Here is a 16,383-nt window from a genome sequence, read left to right as displayed (position 1 = left end):
GCTTTCTCTCCCCGCCCTGACTGGGGCTTATTCCCTCATTTACGGTTCAGCACACTTGAAACAGGATGTCATAACGCCGTGTGTCAAGAAATTCAAAATGTTGCTCAAATGCGTCCTGTAGCTGGCATCTTCTGTATCTTTTTGTGTCAAGAATTGTACCCAGGTCTTTTACTCCCCCCCCCCCCCCCCCCCCCCCCAGTGGTTTGATTTGCTCACTGATGCTGTATTGCCAGGCCACCGAGGAACTGCATTTTTTTTGCCTTATTGTTTTGCAGTCGATATTGTACATTCCTCTTATTTTACCATAGAGACAGAACTTAACAAGAGTACTGTGGTTTTCTGTTTGTTTCAAAGTCCAAATGCTGAACACCCAGCATCACTGGTTAACCACTGCTTTCTTAAAAAAAATCTTACTCTAGGAGAGCATCTTGACATAATTGAGCCCTAAAACTTTCAGCCCCAAAAGATGAGGAACTCCGTGTATGTTGGGTTTGGAGTGTTTTGCCTTTTGGGGGCCTCACTCAGGAAGACTTTTGAATGTTTTCAATCAAACAATATTTAAAAAGCATTCTATAGAATCTTTTGTGCATGGTAATCATTGCAAATGTTTTTGCAGCCTAGGGGAAACATGGTATAGTCTCTTCTAGAGAAGGAGGAATCACTGAGAACTGTGAAGTAGCAATCCTACTTGTAGGCTCTGATCTTACCTGGTTTTCCATGTTGCATGACCTTACTAAGCATACAGGGGAAACCTTCCGTTGTGAGATTTTAAGTAGTTTGGAGCAGACCTTTCCTGTAACTTCCCAGAGTATTGTGTTTCCCACCTAATGGTGTAAGTGCATCTCCTACAGATAATGGAAATCAGCAGGGAATGTGGCTCGGGTTAGCTGAGCAACTATATACACAGATTCTTGAAGGTTTCTGCGTGACGGTGGAGTTCAGTTTGGTATATTTACAGTTACCTGTTACTTTAAAGCTGTCTCTGCCATGGCTATACCGGATACAGTTTCGCCTATGAACGGCAAGAAGTCTTTCCCTGATCAGCTCACAGTCTGAGAACTAGTGGTCCTGTGATCAGCCCCGTGAGAGGATACACACAAAAGTAGCGAAGGACCCACGCTGAGAAGACGGGGCGGTAGTGAGACCTCCCCGGCGGCAGGATCTCCTTGCAAAGCACCAGGCGCGGGACAGCACGCTGGCCCCGCAAACCCGCCTTGATCTGAGCCCCCACCGCAGCCGGGGAGGGCTGGCGCGGCCGGTCGGGAACCTGAAGCAGGTGCCTAAGTGGCAGCGCGCAAGGACGCTAGGAGCCGCAGCGGCAGCTACCGCCTCTCGCTTTTCTGATCGCCGTCCCCGAGCCTCTCCCCCGCGGTGTGCCCGCAGGTCGGCGGCGGAGACACTCGCGGGCTTTGCCGGGCGGGGAGGGGGGGGGCACCGGGCTGCACCACTCACCCTGTCCTGCCCCGCCCCGCCTCTCCCCCGCCGGGACCGCGGTGCCTGCGCCCTCCCCGGGGCAGGGGCAGGGGCAGGGGCCGGGGCCGGGGCCGCGGCAGCCCCACACCCTGGGGCCGTGCAGGCGCCTCTCGAGAGCAAGCGTGCGGTGCCCGGGGCGGGCATTAGTGAGGCGTGTGCCGAGGGGGTGTGTATGTGGGCTGGAGTTTATTATTATTATTATTAGGAGAGGAAGGGAAAAGGCAAGAAAAAGGAAAAAAAAAAAAAAAAAGAAGGGGGTGGAGAAGGAGGGAGGGGGTGAAGGGGAAAAAAAAAAAAAGCCCGGAGAGGAGTTTCCCAAAACTTCCAAGGAACTCGCGGCTCCAAGTCCCAGGCGGCGGCAGGCAAGAGCGATGCTGGAGCCTCGGGCGCTCCGGGAACCGACAGCGGCGGCGCCGAAGACGGCTGCGGGCACGGCCGCGGGCACGGCCGCTGGGACGGCCGCTGGAACGGCGGCGGCTGCGAGCGCGGTGCCGGCCGGAGCCGGGATGGCCGAGAAGAAAAAAGACGGCAACGGCAGGAAGGGGAGGAAGGGCAAAGGGCCGGGCAAGAAGCCCGGTCCAAGGGAGCAGGGCGAGGCGCCCGCGTCCGCCACAGGTAAGCCCTTCGGCAGGTGTGGGGGCTGCCCATCGTGGACCCACTGCGTTCTTCCCACACCCGTGGGACAGCACGGTGTGGTCGCATCCCCGGTTCCTGGCCCGGCCCCGCGGCGGCTGCTAGCCGACCTGCCCGGCCCCGCGGAGCAGCGGAGTTGCCGGGAGCCCCTCGGCTATCCGACCGCGGGCCGGTCTGCCGCCCGCCCTCCTTTCCTCCCACCGGCCCGTAACTCTGAGCGGCTCTAGGCCAGCTGTTGCTTTTTTTTTTTTTCTTTTCTTTTCTTTCTTTTTCTTCCCCCTCCCCCTTGCATTTTTGGGAAGGCGTGGGGCTCTCTCTCCAATTACAAAACACGTTTTCTGCCCCTTCCCCAGAAATCACTTAGCTAACAGATGGCAAACTTTCGTGTGGGGTATTTTGTCTAAACTTGCAGCTATTTACTCAGGGATGATCAGAAAGGACATTTCGCTCGCTTAGCAGCACGTGCTGTTTCTCGTATGCCTCCCCACTATGAAGGGCGAGGATTCGTGCTGGTGATACCCCAGCCCTTCCTAGGTGTCCACAGGCATAGGACTCTGTGGATCGACCTCAAAGGTAGGGCGCGCACTGATCATGCTGCCTCACTCGCTGTAGTTATTTATTTGTATTAGCCAAACACCTCAATCAAGATCGAGACTCCTAGTGCAAGGGAGCACATGATGTTTTTCCTAGAGAGCTCTATGCTACCTAGTTTATCAGAAAGCCTAGCGGTACATGCAAATGCACTTGGCTTTCTGCAGCAGCAGTGTGTAGCTGGAGTCAGTGGTTAGTTTACCTATTTCTTTGAATTGTTTGCTGTTTGTTGGAATTTTTATTTTTTTTTAAGAGCCATATGAAAAGCAGTCAGTTGCCCAATTTGGGCTTGTTTGGTTGGTTGGTTTGTTTTGTTTGGTGTCGGTTGTTTTGTTTGGGTTTCTTTTTTTTTTTTTTTCTTTTTTCCTCTAAACAGACAAACAGCTCCAAAGGGTAAAACTTCCTAAATATACCTCCATTAATTTTGCTTAGTGCATCATGATGCTGCTCTAGAGTTCAAGCCATCAGCGCTCAGGGAGGATCTGTGATTCAGCACAGCAGCAGGTATCCCCTTGGGCTAATAATCCTCAAACTAGCACTGCCCAATGCATCCTCTTTTGCTCTGTCTGTTGAAGACACAGTTCACCCAGCTGAGTGGACATAAGTGAGTTTGAGGTACAGCCATCAACATTTCCCTTGTGATGCCAAGCTAGAGACAAACTCTCCTTTTGATCCTCTTTCTCTCACACTGGGTCTTTACAATGTTGTTTATTGTTACCATACTAGTATAGTGAGCATCTCCTACAAAAACTGGGAGATATACTTCTTTGAACATTAAAACCTCTGGCAAACCTACCCATGACAGCTGGGCTGCTCAAAGTGTTTGAGGGGTTTTTGTTTGGTTTTATGGTTGACAAAAGCCAGGAGGACAGTGACATGTCGGAAGATTTGTGATAGGAAAGCTCTTTTGAGGACGTGTAAAGGGGAGACACATTTTCTGACTACGCGCCTCAGAGTCCCATAGTGTCCCATCCTATTCTTGTAGGAGAGCTTTCTTTTTCCTGCTTTGTGGATGATTTTTTGTCTCCAGTGGAGTGGGGTTGCTGCACTGGAGGAACTGGGATTGTTTCTGGAAGTCGAATCCAGCTCTGTGTGGAGTGCAGGAAGCTCCACATACCTTGGGTTGGGCATTTGTGCCAGTGCTGAGGGAGCAAAGAAAGGAGCTATGAACCAGAGGGGATATTTTTGAGTAACCCAACCAAATTAATTGCCAACTAAGAACAGATTTTTTGAGAAGACGGTCTTCATTCTTTGGTGTGGAGAAGCAGAATAACAGGCTGGAGGATCCAAAGAGGTATATATCACCTAAAGTTTAGGTATCAATTTGTATTTAATTCCCACTTCTGGTGCTGTGGTCTGATCATGTCTGCCATGTTTTATCTGAAAGATGGCAAGTGTAGACTGATGTTCACCAAGGGAGGGCTCAGACCACTCCTAACTCCGAAGGCTTTGCTAAATAGCTAGAGGGCTCATGTTCCTACTAAGCCAGGCTACATCAGTATTTGAACGAGAAAAAGTCTGCTTTTCTGCAAGTGTTTACCTCAGTTTTCCAAAGCTCCAGTATGTTTTTGTTGGTATGAAAGAGTACCGCCTTTATCCATACCTGACGTTGCTATTCAAAAGTTACCTGTGTGGGCAAGAACTGAGCATTCTTCTATCTTACATAATTAAAATTCTACTCCTTCCAAGATGTGAGTGTATGTGGCAAGGTAATTCACATGTGTAGCTAATCCATATAGTGTTTGAAGGTATGGTATCTAATAGGAGAATGAAATACAGCATAAGACATCATTGTACACTTAGCTCACAATCAAATAATCTAACACTAGAAATGTTACATTTATAAATTTTATTAAATCTGTTACTTAAGAGTATTTTCTCTTGGGAGGGCATTTAGAACAAGTGATACTTTAGAAGAGAAAGAGCAGAGAGGTTTGTTAATGTAAGATCGTATGATCATAGAATGGTAAGGGCTCAAAAGGACCTTAAGATCGCCTACTTCCAGCCCCCCTGCTGTGGGCAGGGGCACCTCACACTAGACCATGTTGCCCAAGGCTCTCTCCAGCCTGGCCTTGAACACTGCCAGGGATGGAGCATTTACCACTTATTTGGGCAACCTGTTCCAGTGCCTCACCACCCTCACAGTAAAGAACTTCTTCCTTATATCTAACCTGAACTTCCCCTGGTTTAGTTTGAACCTGTTACCCTTTGTCCTGGCACTACAGCCCAAGATACAAGAGTCCCTCTCTAGCATCCCTGTAGCAATGAGCTTTTATTCTCTCTGTTCAAGCATATCAGAGCTTTGATTAATAACTGGGCTACACATGTTGATTAACAGTACTTAGTAGGGATGATATGAAGGCCTTCTGACTTTGGTGTTACCACGATTTCTCCTTTTTGCTGATACAATTTTGCTGTCGTACCTGATGATGAGGTATGTGTAGGATATGCAGTCTGAGAGGTCATGAAACAGTTTTGCTTTTTAGTAGCAACTAAAAGTCCCTACTTTCTTAGATCGAATTATGCCAGGAATTGGCATCTTCTCTGCTGTTATTCTCTGTCAGTAGTTTGCATCCAGTCTTCCTCCTATATGAAAAACAGCAGCTTGTGGCCAGTCACCAGTTTTAAGATCTGTGCACTAGCACAGAAGCTTTTAACAGATCTTTAGGGTTTTTTATTTACTGCTGCATTGTTTTATTTTTTCTGATCACAGCTTATCTCAGCTGAGTTTGCTTTTGGCTGTCAAACTGTATCACATATCCCTTCAATCTTGGGTCTGGAAGCATCTAATTGGTAACTTGTCACCAAGTTGAGAATCGGCTTTATGATTTGGGAGAAAAAAAAGTGTGTGAGAAGGTGTTTCTTTACTACCTTCTGTCATAACTTACCTGTAAACTCTCGCATAACCATTCAAGAAGAGAGTTACTGAAAATAGAACAAACCCAAACTTGAGCAAGCTGTGTCTCGTATGTTAGCTGCACAGTGGTAACACACACAAAAAAAAAATCTTCATGTTTTTCATTGCCCAGGTAAAATGTAGACTCTTACAAAAGCTTTGGGAGGTTCATGTTGTCATGGTTTCTTTTGTTACTAAAATTGTGTAGAAGAACATTTCATCCTCTCACTTCAAGTGGTCTTGAGTAAACTGATTCTGTCTGGCTTGTCTCAAGTCAAGAGTGATTGTCTCTTCCTTCAGCAGGGTACTCTGGGCCATGATAAATACAGAGGGTAGAAAACTGAGGAAAGAGTGTTACAAATGGACAGAAGCTTACAGCTTTTCTCTGAGTGATTTCACTGAACTGCTGTGCCAACAGAGGATTCAGACAGGCTCAACAAATATGCCAGCAGGGCTTCCCAAGGCATCGCCAGCACGTTGAAATACATCCAGCCTGGGCAAGGAAACCTACTGCAAGGAAGCTGAGGTTGTGAAACAAGGTCTCCAGACCTCTTCCTCACAAAGGGACTGCTCCTGACTTTGGGTGCTCTTACAGCAGGAGCAGGGAGACTGGGACTGGGGGCACTGTGTCAGCATTTGAACCTCCTGCCAGCCTAGCCTTTGCATTGGACCACATAAGGTGGTGCTAGCGAAGTGCGGGAAAGGAATCAACCTAGGAAAATTCCCTCTATGAAAGAGCTGTGTTTTGGAAAGTAAGGTGGTGCACCAGCACATCAGCTGCACAGCCACTTGGTCAAGTGGTCCCAGGCATCTCAGGTAATGTGAGTTTTCAGGTGGTTCCTGGTTAGCAGAGAAGATGAGGAAGGGGCTGCTGGAAAGGACAGAGCATGAGAAGACATGAAGTATTTCTGAGAAAACCACCTTGCTGTGTTCAAAGACTGACAGTGCAGTCCAAGCAGTGAGCTCTGTAGCTATGGGTTACACCAGTCACACTCTAGGTAGGAAAAGCAAGACTCTTCAAGAATCTGGTACACAAAGACAAATTTGTTTGGGGAAAAGGATGAGTAGCAAAGATGGGTCCCAATCATCATTTCAGTGAGGTGACCTCAGCAGCATTGTTCTGAACACATTTACACTTGCAGAGCCCAGAGAAGGGAGGTTGTAGCCATTGGCATAAAAAATAAGTACCTGGTACTTGCTGGCAAGAAGTTTAATTTAGAGTTATATAAAATAGCAGAGCTTTGAGACTACACTGCAAAATACACAGCATGAAGTTCAGATGAGATGAGTGTGACTGAGCATCACCTTTGACTGCATCCTGGTAGCAGGCTTGGCTGATGGAAAAAGAAATAGTTTTGATCATATTAAAGGCCAAGTTGCAGGTCAGGGCTTGGTTGGGAGGATTACAGTTCAGTCTGAAGCTTGCTAAGTTTAAATTGATACTCAATAAGGAGAGGTCAGAAGGCAGGTCAGTATTTCAGCATGAATTGAAGACAAGAGCCTTGCAGATGGAATGAGAGCTGTGATTTCTGGTAAAACTTGTCCACTTCAGTGAAAAATCATTGCTTAGAGGGAGTGACAGCTTCTGGTGTATCCAGGCCAAAATATTTATGTGGTGCAGGTATGCCTGTACATTTTTCTGTGAGGAAAGCCTCTCCACCTGCAATGCCTGAATGCTCCAAACATTCCACACAATCTTCAGAGCAATTTTGAGAATGAATCCTTTAAAAAGCATGCGAGTGTGTTCATGTTTTGTGAATAAATAAGATTAGTCACCGTTCAACTTTTTTGACTTAGCACTACAAGTACTACTTGACTGTAGCCATGGGAATGCAAACAGAATTGTGAGGACATACCAGTACTGTTGTCAGGTAAATACTGTATGTGTATAGAAAGACATTTCCCTTGTGAAATAAACCCAGAAACTGGTCTAAACTTTGTGCGAATATTGATAATTGGGGAAGGCCAAACAAAATTTTTATCTTGGGTATAAAAATGCCACAATTTGCTAAGCTATGCAAGGATTTTAAAACATTAATCCCTGGCAAAGCTTGTGAGCTGACACTCAGATCTGAGTTTGTCTATTTGTAATTGTGGGCTTCTCTTTTTTGAATGTCTGGAAAGTCAGTAACTGAAAATAAAAAAAAAAAAGAAAAAAAAAACAACAAAACAAATTGAGTGAAACAGTTTGAAACAGCTCTCATAAGTAAAAAGAAAAAGGATCCTATGTGGCTGATTTTTCAGGAGGCTTCAGCACTCTATTTGGAGCAACTCACTTTTCATCTTGCCTACTGAATCAAAGTCACTGGGTTTTCAAGAAAACTTTCTGGGTACTCAATTCATGAAAGTCTAGCCACAAAAAAATCACACAGAAGCTACTGAGCATCTTCGGAAACAGATTCTGCTTTAGGCTTTACCTAAGTGACAATTTGTTATTCTGAAAGTAAAGCGAGCTAAGTGCTGAACTGTGGAAAACTCTTCCAAGCATCTCCCTTCCCCCACCTTCCCTTTTTAATCTGTCCGGAAGCATCTGATAGTTCTTTGAGGCAGGTACTTATAACCAAGAGCAAAACAGTGAAGAACAATTGTGTCGCAGAGTGTCAGAAGCTCTGGAAATGCTATGAATTCTTACGAAATCAGTGTTTTGTTAACATTCCAAAAGTAACAAGAGTGAATGTGCCTTTAACAGTACTGATAGTTTATCATGTTCCGTTATGATACAAGAAAACAAACGAAGTGTCAATAGTTTGTGTGAGTCATACTAGCTGTACAAAGAACCGCTTGAACAAGCTTGAGGTGTTTCAGTTAACCCTCAGTTGCTCCCTCAAATACACCGAGTCTTGGGGTCTGCGGGGGCCAGGGGGAGATCTTGTTCCAGCCCGAGAAAATTGAAAGTCTTGCATTTGAAACATTACGGGGTCAGCGTCGGGGCTACAGGCGGCGTGCAGCAGAAAAAACACTCCAGGGCGGCGGGGCTTGCACGGAATGCTCACGGGGCGCTAAAACTAATGAAAATAGTCATCATCATAACGAAAGGGGAGAGTATCGGTGGGTGACCAGAGGAAAGGCAGAGGGGCTGGAGGACGGAGGGGTGCCCGTGCCGCTGCTGGCGTCGGTGCCGCCGGCGGCCGCGAGAGGGTGCGGCGGGAGCGCTGCTGCTGGCGCGGGCCCCGGCGGTTCGGGTTCAGAGCTCCGGACCTGCCGCAGCCTCCCCTCCTCGGGCCCTGCACATAGCCGGCAGTGGGGCGGGAGCAGCCCGCTGCCCCAGACCGGCGGGGCCTCGGGGTGAGGAGGTGGGTGCAGGAGGCCTGAGGGGATGTTTTTCGGTCCTGTGGCCCTATGGGTGCTTCGACGCTGTTAGAGGGTGAAGATGGCAACTTGAAAAGCAGGCTCCTGAAAATTCAGGAGGGGTGGGGCTGTTACGTTGTGCTGCAGGTCAGTGCATGTGCAGGTGAACTGGTAGAGAACCTGTGACGGTGACTTAGGTCCCAGCAAACACTGTTCTGATCTCGGGTGATATGAGTGTGAAATTGCCCAGCGTGAGTTCACAGAGATGTTCATGAGTACGCTTTTCTCCTCTTTTACTTAACTCTTTCGCCTCCCTTCCTTCCTTTCTGTCTCACTTCCTCCCTCTCTCCTCTCCTCTCTCCATTGCTTGCTCCATCACTCATTTCCTCCCTTCCCCCTTTTCTCTATCCTCACCTCTTTCTCCCATTCTCTTCTTTTTTTTCTCTTACTCCTTTCCATCCATCTGCCCTTCCTTCTGTCCTTCCCATCTGCTCTATTTCTGTTAATGAGAAATTTATTTATTTATTTTTTTTAAAAAGGAAAATAACAAGGTATTCATAAGGGACAAATAGCAGTCTTTAACTTGACCTCCCGACTAGAGTAAATGCTAGTGTTTTATTTCTGCACAGAATACTACTTGTGTCTGGTTTTGCATTTCTGGTTGTGTAATTTTCTGTGGGATCATTATATTTGGGGAGAAATCAACCATGTTATGTAGTTTGTTCACTGTGGGCCATTTGTCTCCTCCTAGCTCTGACAAGGAGTCTACTGGCTTTGCAGGCCAGGGAGGAAGAGAGAGACGTTAATCCATTTGTGACAGTTCACTTGGGAGCCTTTCCTCATTCCCTCTGTGCATTTCTTTCTCAGGTTTTATGAGCTGATGGTCCTTCCACCTCTGTAAGCAGGGGGAATCCAGGTCAGGTAGCTTGGGCTTGGCATTCAGATGTGGACTCAGGCTGAGCCTTGCTCAATGTCTTTCTCCTGCATTAACAGCTTTCATTTTACCCCTGAGTCAACCCACATGCCATGTCCTATGGCTAATGGTTAATCCTTTTGAAGACAGTTACAGAAGCCTGAATGCATACTTGAGGTGACTAAACAGAGTCCATGGTAACATCCAGTTGCAGAGGTGATTGGTAGAGGTTGTTCCCACTGCTGTTACTGTCAGAATTACATTTTAAATCCAGTATTAGAATGTTATGTGTGAGTGGATGTGATGTTTTAGCAGGATTGTTAGCTCCTACAGTGACAGACTGATCAGTTTTCCTTTGCAGAAGTGCAGTGGACCTAGAAAGGAAAAAAAAGTGGATGTTCTGTCAGTATTATATTGCACCTGTGTATGAAACAGCACTGAAAACTGCTCTGAGTTATTGCATTATACTTGCAATGGATGCTAATAAATGAAATGAGGCTCATTATTCTTTAAATACTTTTTTGCATGTAGCCTTGATTTGTGCCAAATAAGCTGGTGTTGTTTGTATCATCACAGTTCTTTGAGGGGTAGCTGAAATCTGTGTCCTTCAAATTCTGCCTTATGGAACAAGCTCAGTCTGAGAGCAAGCTCTGATTGCCTAGGAGCCAAAAGTTTACAGATGTTCAAGGTCATGCCAGATCAGAGTCTCATCCCAGCACAGAAACCAAGTCTCTTGACTCTCAGTCTAACCTCTTTCTTCAACCACTCTGTTTCCTGACATATGGCCATTCTAGAGATAAGAATAACATAGAGATAACAGAAGCCAGGCTTTTACCCTGTTTTTGATGTGCATAAATATTCCTTCCCCTCTAGGAAAATCAGTTTCCCGGAGGCCACTGTGCATTGTTGATCTCTCTATTGCAGAGGGGACAGATAGATGGGGGGCTTTTTAGGTAGCATGTGCATTGCTGCCCCACAGGTCCTGTGCAGCCAGCTCTTGGCAGGAGCAAGTTCCACAGCAGGGATATGGGGATGAAGGGCATAAAGGAAGATGTCAATTGTGTGCCGCTATGCCAGACTTGTATGTTCAGGGAGTGTCACTGGTTGGATCTGAGAGACCCTCAGAGAGAAGGTGGTATTAGAAAAGTTTTCCAGCAGGCTGCTTCCAAAGGCAGCATGTCCCCTTGCAAGAACAGAAGAGGAACTTCCCATACGCCTTCAGTGGGAACAATGTGATCTGTAAAAAGTGGTGTCTTAGGGTAGCCAATGCCTCTTTCCTGTTTCTGCCCTCTGCTGAAGTTCTGCAGTGAACCATACCAGCTTTATAGAGGTTAAAGAGGTTACTTTTGGAGAAGTTAGCAAAGCTTTTGAAAAGCAAACCTGAAAACATGAAAGCTGCTAGTTGAACTTGTAAAGGGTGGGCTGGAAATGCAGAGGTATAAAGCTCACTGTAAAGAGTGTGTTCTCTCTGGGAGCTCTCAAGGATGAATGGAGCTGCTGGTGCACTGGTGAGGTTAGTTGAAAGGCACTGATTTTAAAAGTGGAGGCAGTTAGGCAGAGGAAGGACATGTCTGAGTATGTGGAGGATTTCTGTTCACAGCATCTGAGATGAGGGTTGGTATCCTTTTTTGAAAGGTATGCTATAGTTCAATCAAAAGCTATGGGATGAATGCAAAAATTACTAGGTGAGGTCTTTTTTGCATGTCAGGCTTCTCCACTGACCTCCTGAGCAAGTTGTTGCCAGACTACACAGACAGTGTAGGTTCCAGCAGTCTTGGCCTCATCTTTTCTTTCTTTTTTATTGATGCATTTTGATTTAAATTGAATTTTTTCTTAAGCATGTTGCACATGGCATGTGAGAAATTGCTGCAAATGTACAAAAGGCTAAGTGCAAGTGCTGGATGACATAATGAGCTGTGGGGAAAAGAAACTGATTGTCAGTGAAAGTGAAACTGATTTTGAGCACAGGTTTTCTTGGCTGTGTGAAGTGCCAGCAATGGTCAGAAATGGGAAAACTATTTCAGAGCAATAATCTGGGTTGGGGTAGGAGAGGGGATTTTGAAATTATGTCAGAGAATGGGAATTAAAATAGCTAACCATCCTTTTTAACTCAGGCCTACTCCTGGTACTCTGTTCAGCTCTGGGGCCCCCGGCATAAGGATGTAGACCTGTTGGAGGAAGTCCAGAGGAGGCCATGAAGATGCTCAGAGGGCCAGAGCACCTCTGCTATGGAGACAGGCTGAGAAAGCTGGGCTTGTTCAGCCTGAAGAAGAGAAGGGTCCAGGAAGACTTTCGAGCAGCTTCCAGTGCCTACAGGGGGCCTACAAGAAGTCTGGAGAGGGACTTCTTACAATGGCATGTAGTGACAGTGAAAGGAGGAATGGTTTTAAACTGAAAGAGGGTAGATCTATATAGATATTAACAAGAACTTCACTGTGAGGATGTTGAAGCACTGGCACAGGTTGCCCTGAGAAGTTGTGGCTGCCCAGTCCCTGGAAGTATTCAAGGACAGATTGAATGGAGCTTAGAGCAACCACGTCTAGTGGAAGGTGTTCCTGCCCACGGCAGTGGCGTTAGAATTGTGTGATCTTTAAAGTCCTTTCCAGCCCAAGCCATTCCATAATTCTATGATTCTATGTTATTTGGCATTGCTATGCCCTGATTATTTCTCCAGTGTGTGTATGAGAGTGTCTCTCACCCTATTCTGTCCACACCCCTACAGTGGAGACCATTTGGGTGAGGAGCCTTTTTTGTAGGGTTAGGACCTGTCTTATCACAAGATGGTCAGCACTCATCCTAGCTACAAGGTCTCTCTTGAGGCTTATGTCAGTTTCACAAATGCCAGAACCCACTAGTCTCAGCTGCCGGTGTCCTTGCTTCCATCCCCAAAATGCTGTCTGCCTTCATCCCTTCTCCAGCTCACACCTGACAGGTAGAAGCCATTGGCTATCTCCACTTTCCAGGCAGAAGAAACCACATCTTTGGCTGCAGTGTGAGTTGTACCTAACAGCAGGATGAAATCAGAGCTTGATGTTAAGGGAATGTCATCCTCACTGCTGTCCCCAAGAAAGAGCAACAGGGGGAATGTCATTTCCAAGAGATGTATCTTGATCTCAGCAATTTATTTAAAGGTATGAAGTAACTGCACAGCTGCTGACAGTGACATTGCTTCCTCTTCAGAGGAGGTGCTGAAGAGAGATTCCCAGGGCATCAGAGATGTCTGAGGATGGCTTCTTCCCAGGGTGGATTTTTAAATGTTCCTCGTGGTTCACTCCAGCCTTCCATGGCTTTCCCTCAAGTTGACTTTGGATGCAGGTGAAATCAAAGCTGAAGCAGCTGCTAGGTCTAGATAGCTCTTTTTGTGCCCAGGGTCTGCAGTACGAGTCTTTGGTGTCTGTTTCTCTTTTGCTTCCCAAAGGTCAGACTCTGCTGCTGTGATATGTTGTGCTGAGTGCTGGCTACCACAGTGAGCTTACCTGAAGATACCACCATGGCATGGGAAAGAGGAGGACATGTGAAAATACTTTTTTGCAAGTGCTTCAAATGCTTGCATGAACAGAATGTGTTTGGGAGCCTCATCTTCTGTCACACAGTGTGCAGGCTCTGCACACTTATCCAAGATGCTTATACCTAGCAATGCCAAACTATAAATTTTCACCAGGCCCTCTCCAGCACCAAGGGCTGCTCAGTGCTTTGGCAGGGAGTCTGCTCATGCTTTGCCATCTCCACCATGAAATGAAATAGCCCGTAAATGCTCTGATTTATACCATAATTTAGTTTGAAGTGCTGCTTTCCTTCCCCCAGTGCCAGCAGGTTTAGACACTTCATGCTCTCCAGGGCCAACAGAGGAAGGATCTTGAGACAGCCCATTGTTACTGTTTCCACCTATTTCTAAGCTGTAAAAAAATCCACCCAAGTCTACTTTGGAAGGCCCTTGTACTGTGTCAGTAAGTGGTGAGAAATAGGCTGTGATACTAACTTTCTTCAGTGTAGGCAGTTTTCCCTAAATGTGTCCCAGGAACCTGCATGCTCAGGACAGGGAAGAATAAAAGTTGCAGGTGTTGATATTGAGCCAAACACCCAGAGTAGGAAAAGCATTCATTATGGATTTGAGGGAAAAACAATAATGAGCAAGGGAAAGACTAGATGCCAGCTATAATAAAATCATTTGTGCAGTTGAGAGGGGATCTTTGCTCAGATCCAGAACAGTGGTTCAAATCCCTCCTATTCATTACAGGCAGCTCTGGGGTCACTGGGTCTGTGTATCTCCCTGTTCTGTGCAGTTAGGCCCTGAAAGGAACCTGGTCTTCCAGCTTACTTACAAGCAAGTTGACCTGTCAAGAATGCAGGAAAGTCCTTGAACATCACTGGGACTATTTACAGACCTAAAATTAAGCACTTACCTAAGCACTTCAGTAAACGGAACTAGCTGGGACTGTGTGCAAGGTAGAAGACATGCCAATGGTTAGGTGTCCTTCTCTCAGCCTACATGGGAATCCATGTATATTAAACTGCGAGCAGGCCGTTTTGGGTGTCCTTTGGCAAGTCCCAAAAGAGCCAACTGAAAATGAAATTCATGACACTGTAAATTATTTAAACTGAGAAAAACAAATGGATTTCTGTCCTGCAAAAACAATATTTGGAAGAAATCGAAATGATGCACTGTATCATGTCTGCTGGCCTAGAGATGGCAGGGAGAGAAAGATAATTAAATGAAGTATCTAATATTTACTGACAAGGTTAATGGTTACCTCCGATGATCTGTCAAATCCCTCAGCTTGTCCATTTTCAGGTGTTTTGACATCTTTTTCGTCTTATCCTCTTTACATCAGCAAAGCTGTTTCTCATTCTACTCCATTCTATTCTCATTTACTTAGCTTTTGCAAAGAGAAGGCAAGCTTTTTTTCCTCCCTAGAGTCATGCTAAAGTGATATTAATGCAAACAAATGCAAACTTGTGCACACACTTACACTCTGGTCCATCACAACTGCAGCAAGAGAGGAGTTAATTTTGAAGTGTTCGAGACCTTATAGAGTTATATTACACCTGAGAATTTGTCCTCTGGGGAAGTGTCAAGAAAAGAAAAGGCTTCTTTTCTAAGTCATTTTTAACTCATGGTTCCATGAAAATGCTGGAGCTCCTGGAGAGATCCCCTCAGGGAGTGGCCCTGTGAAATGTGTCAACAGCTGGATGGCACAAATTTGGAAAACACTGCTGTCCTTAAAGAACAGAACTGAAAGCTTCTGTGAGAAAGCAGTGCGTTTTCCCAAATAACCATTTTAATTCTCTGGTAGTGCTTTAGAGAGGAACAATTGTGTATTCTTTTAACAGCATTGGGAAGCAAGCTTTTCATGGAAAAGCAGAAATCTCTCCATCATGGCAGGGATGTGTTAAAATATTCAGAATAGTGAGTTCACTTTGATTTTTTTTTTTTAAGCTGCAGTTGGTTAACAACTCCCTTGACAAATTATATAAATACCAAGCGGCCTTGGGATCGCCTTGTTTCGTGACATGTTTCATGGTGTTTCTCAGTATCAGTTTCATGGCGAAACCAGTCCATTCAGATCAATCCTGAAGAATCCAGGCACAAATAAATTGCTTTGAAGTTGAGAGACAAGCAACAACTTCAGATATTTAGAACTGGAGTTTGTTTGTGAGGCTACTTCCATTCACAAAACCATGGTGACTTGTCACTCTTAACAAAGGAGTAGATAAGATAAAAAACATACACCAGGATTACACTCTCAATGTTCGCACATCCTTCTCCTGACCGTTAGCAGGGTATGCATGGGTACAGTGGCACGCCTGATGTCTGCTGTCTCTGTCCAGCAGAAAGCCCCACCACACTAGAGCCAAGTCCATCTCTGGAGCCACCCAAAGTTCCCTACCGTCTCCAAGCTCCACCATAGGAGGAAGCTGCAGCTTGTGCGTCTGCTTCACGCCACAAAGGCTCCTGAGCATCTTATCTGACCCAGAAGTACCTCCTTCCTCCACAGCTTGCTGATTTGGAGAGCTTTGCCATGGCCAAAGGCATCATATCCAATGATTTATGTTTTTTTGTCTTTTCTCTCTGTCATCCGCCATCAGACACAGATGGAGATTGGATACTAGACTAGACTACAGTTTTGTCTGACTGGGATAGTCATTTTTATGGGTGCTGAAACATGCTTGAGAATGGAGCAAAGAAAGGGCATTTGGGCCTGTTTGTCAAGAAGAAGATACTGGATATAGAGGATTTTTCAAGCAGGAGCAGAGGATATGCACTTGATCAGGAATGACTGTATCAGCATCTCAGGGAGTTCTTTCTTAAGCAGCTGCCCATTTTTTATGTTCTCAGTGTTCTGCTGCTGTCATGGTGCCTGCTACATCTCTTTCCGCAGCACCACTATCCACGTTTGTAACAAACCCTTTTGCCTGGAGCATGCTGTATATAGCGTTTCTAGGGAGGAATGTGGGGGTGGAAAGACCACATGAGGTCATAAAGTTTTTGTGGAGTTGCAATTTGATCCAGAAAGTGAATTACCAGGTGCTTCTTCAGAGAGGGATTGGGGTTATATTTAAATACCTCATTTAGTAAGGCCTTTTACTC

The 16,383-nt window shown here is 45.8% G+C and overlaps 1 protein-coding gene across 9 annotated transcripts in view; it reads left to right on the top strand.

Annotated features, from left to right (window-relative positions):
- Positions 1–16,383, top strand: part of NRG1 (neuregulin 1) — a 458,712-nt gene that overhangs the window by 277,422 nt on the left and 164,907 nt on the right. For 2 of the 9 annotated variants that reach the window (XM_057419352.1, XM_057419343.1), the window contains exon 1: positions 1,785–2,088. The exons of 2 other annotated variants lie outside the window; for them this stretch is intronic. In XM_057419352.1, the coding sequence (XP_057275335.1) occupies positions 1,845–2,088 (244 nt within the window). In that variant the 5' untranslated portion in view covers positions 1,785–1,844. Of the gene's footprint in view, positions 1–1,782; positions 2,089–16,383 lie in introns of those variants that run through there. 5 more of the 9 variants (XM_057419346.1, XM_057419348.1, XM_057419353.1 and 2 more) reach the window with 5 other exon arrangements.

This window comes from Pezoporus wallicus, unplaced genomic scaffold (genome assembly GCF_028554395.1).
Source record: "Pezoporus wallicus isolate ANWC-B61680 ecotype Strahan unplaced genomic scaffold, APGP_CSIRO_Pwel_v1 contig_7344, whole genome shotgun sequence".
NCBI classification, from domain to species: Eukaryota; Metazoa; Chordata; class Aves; order Psittaciformes; family Psittacidae; genus Pezoporus; species Pezoporus wallicus.
The sequence above is the reverse complement of the archived record's forward strand: the minus strand, read 5'-3'. Positions and strand labels throughout refer to the sequence as shown.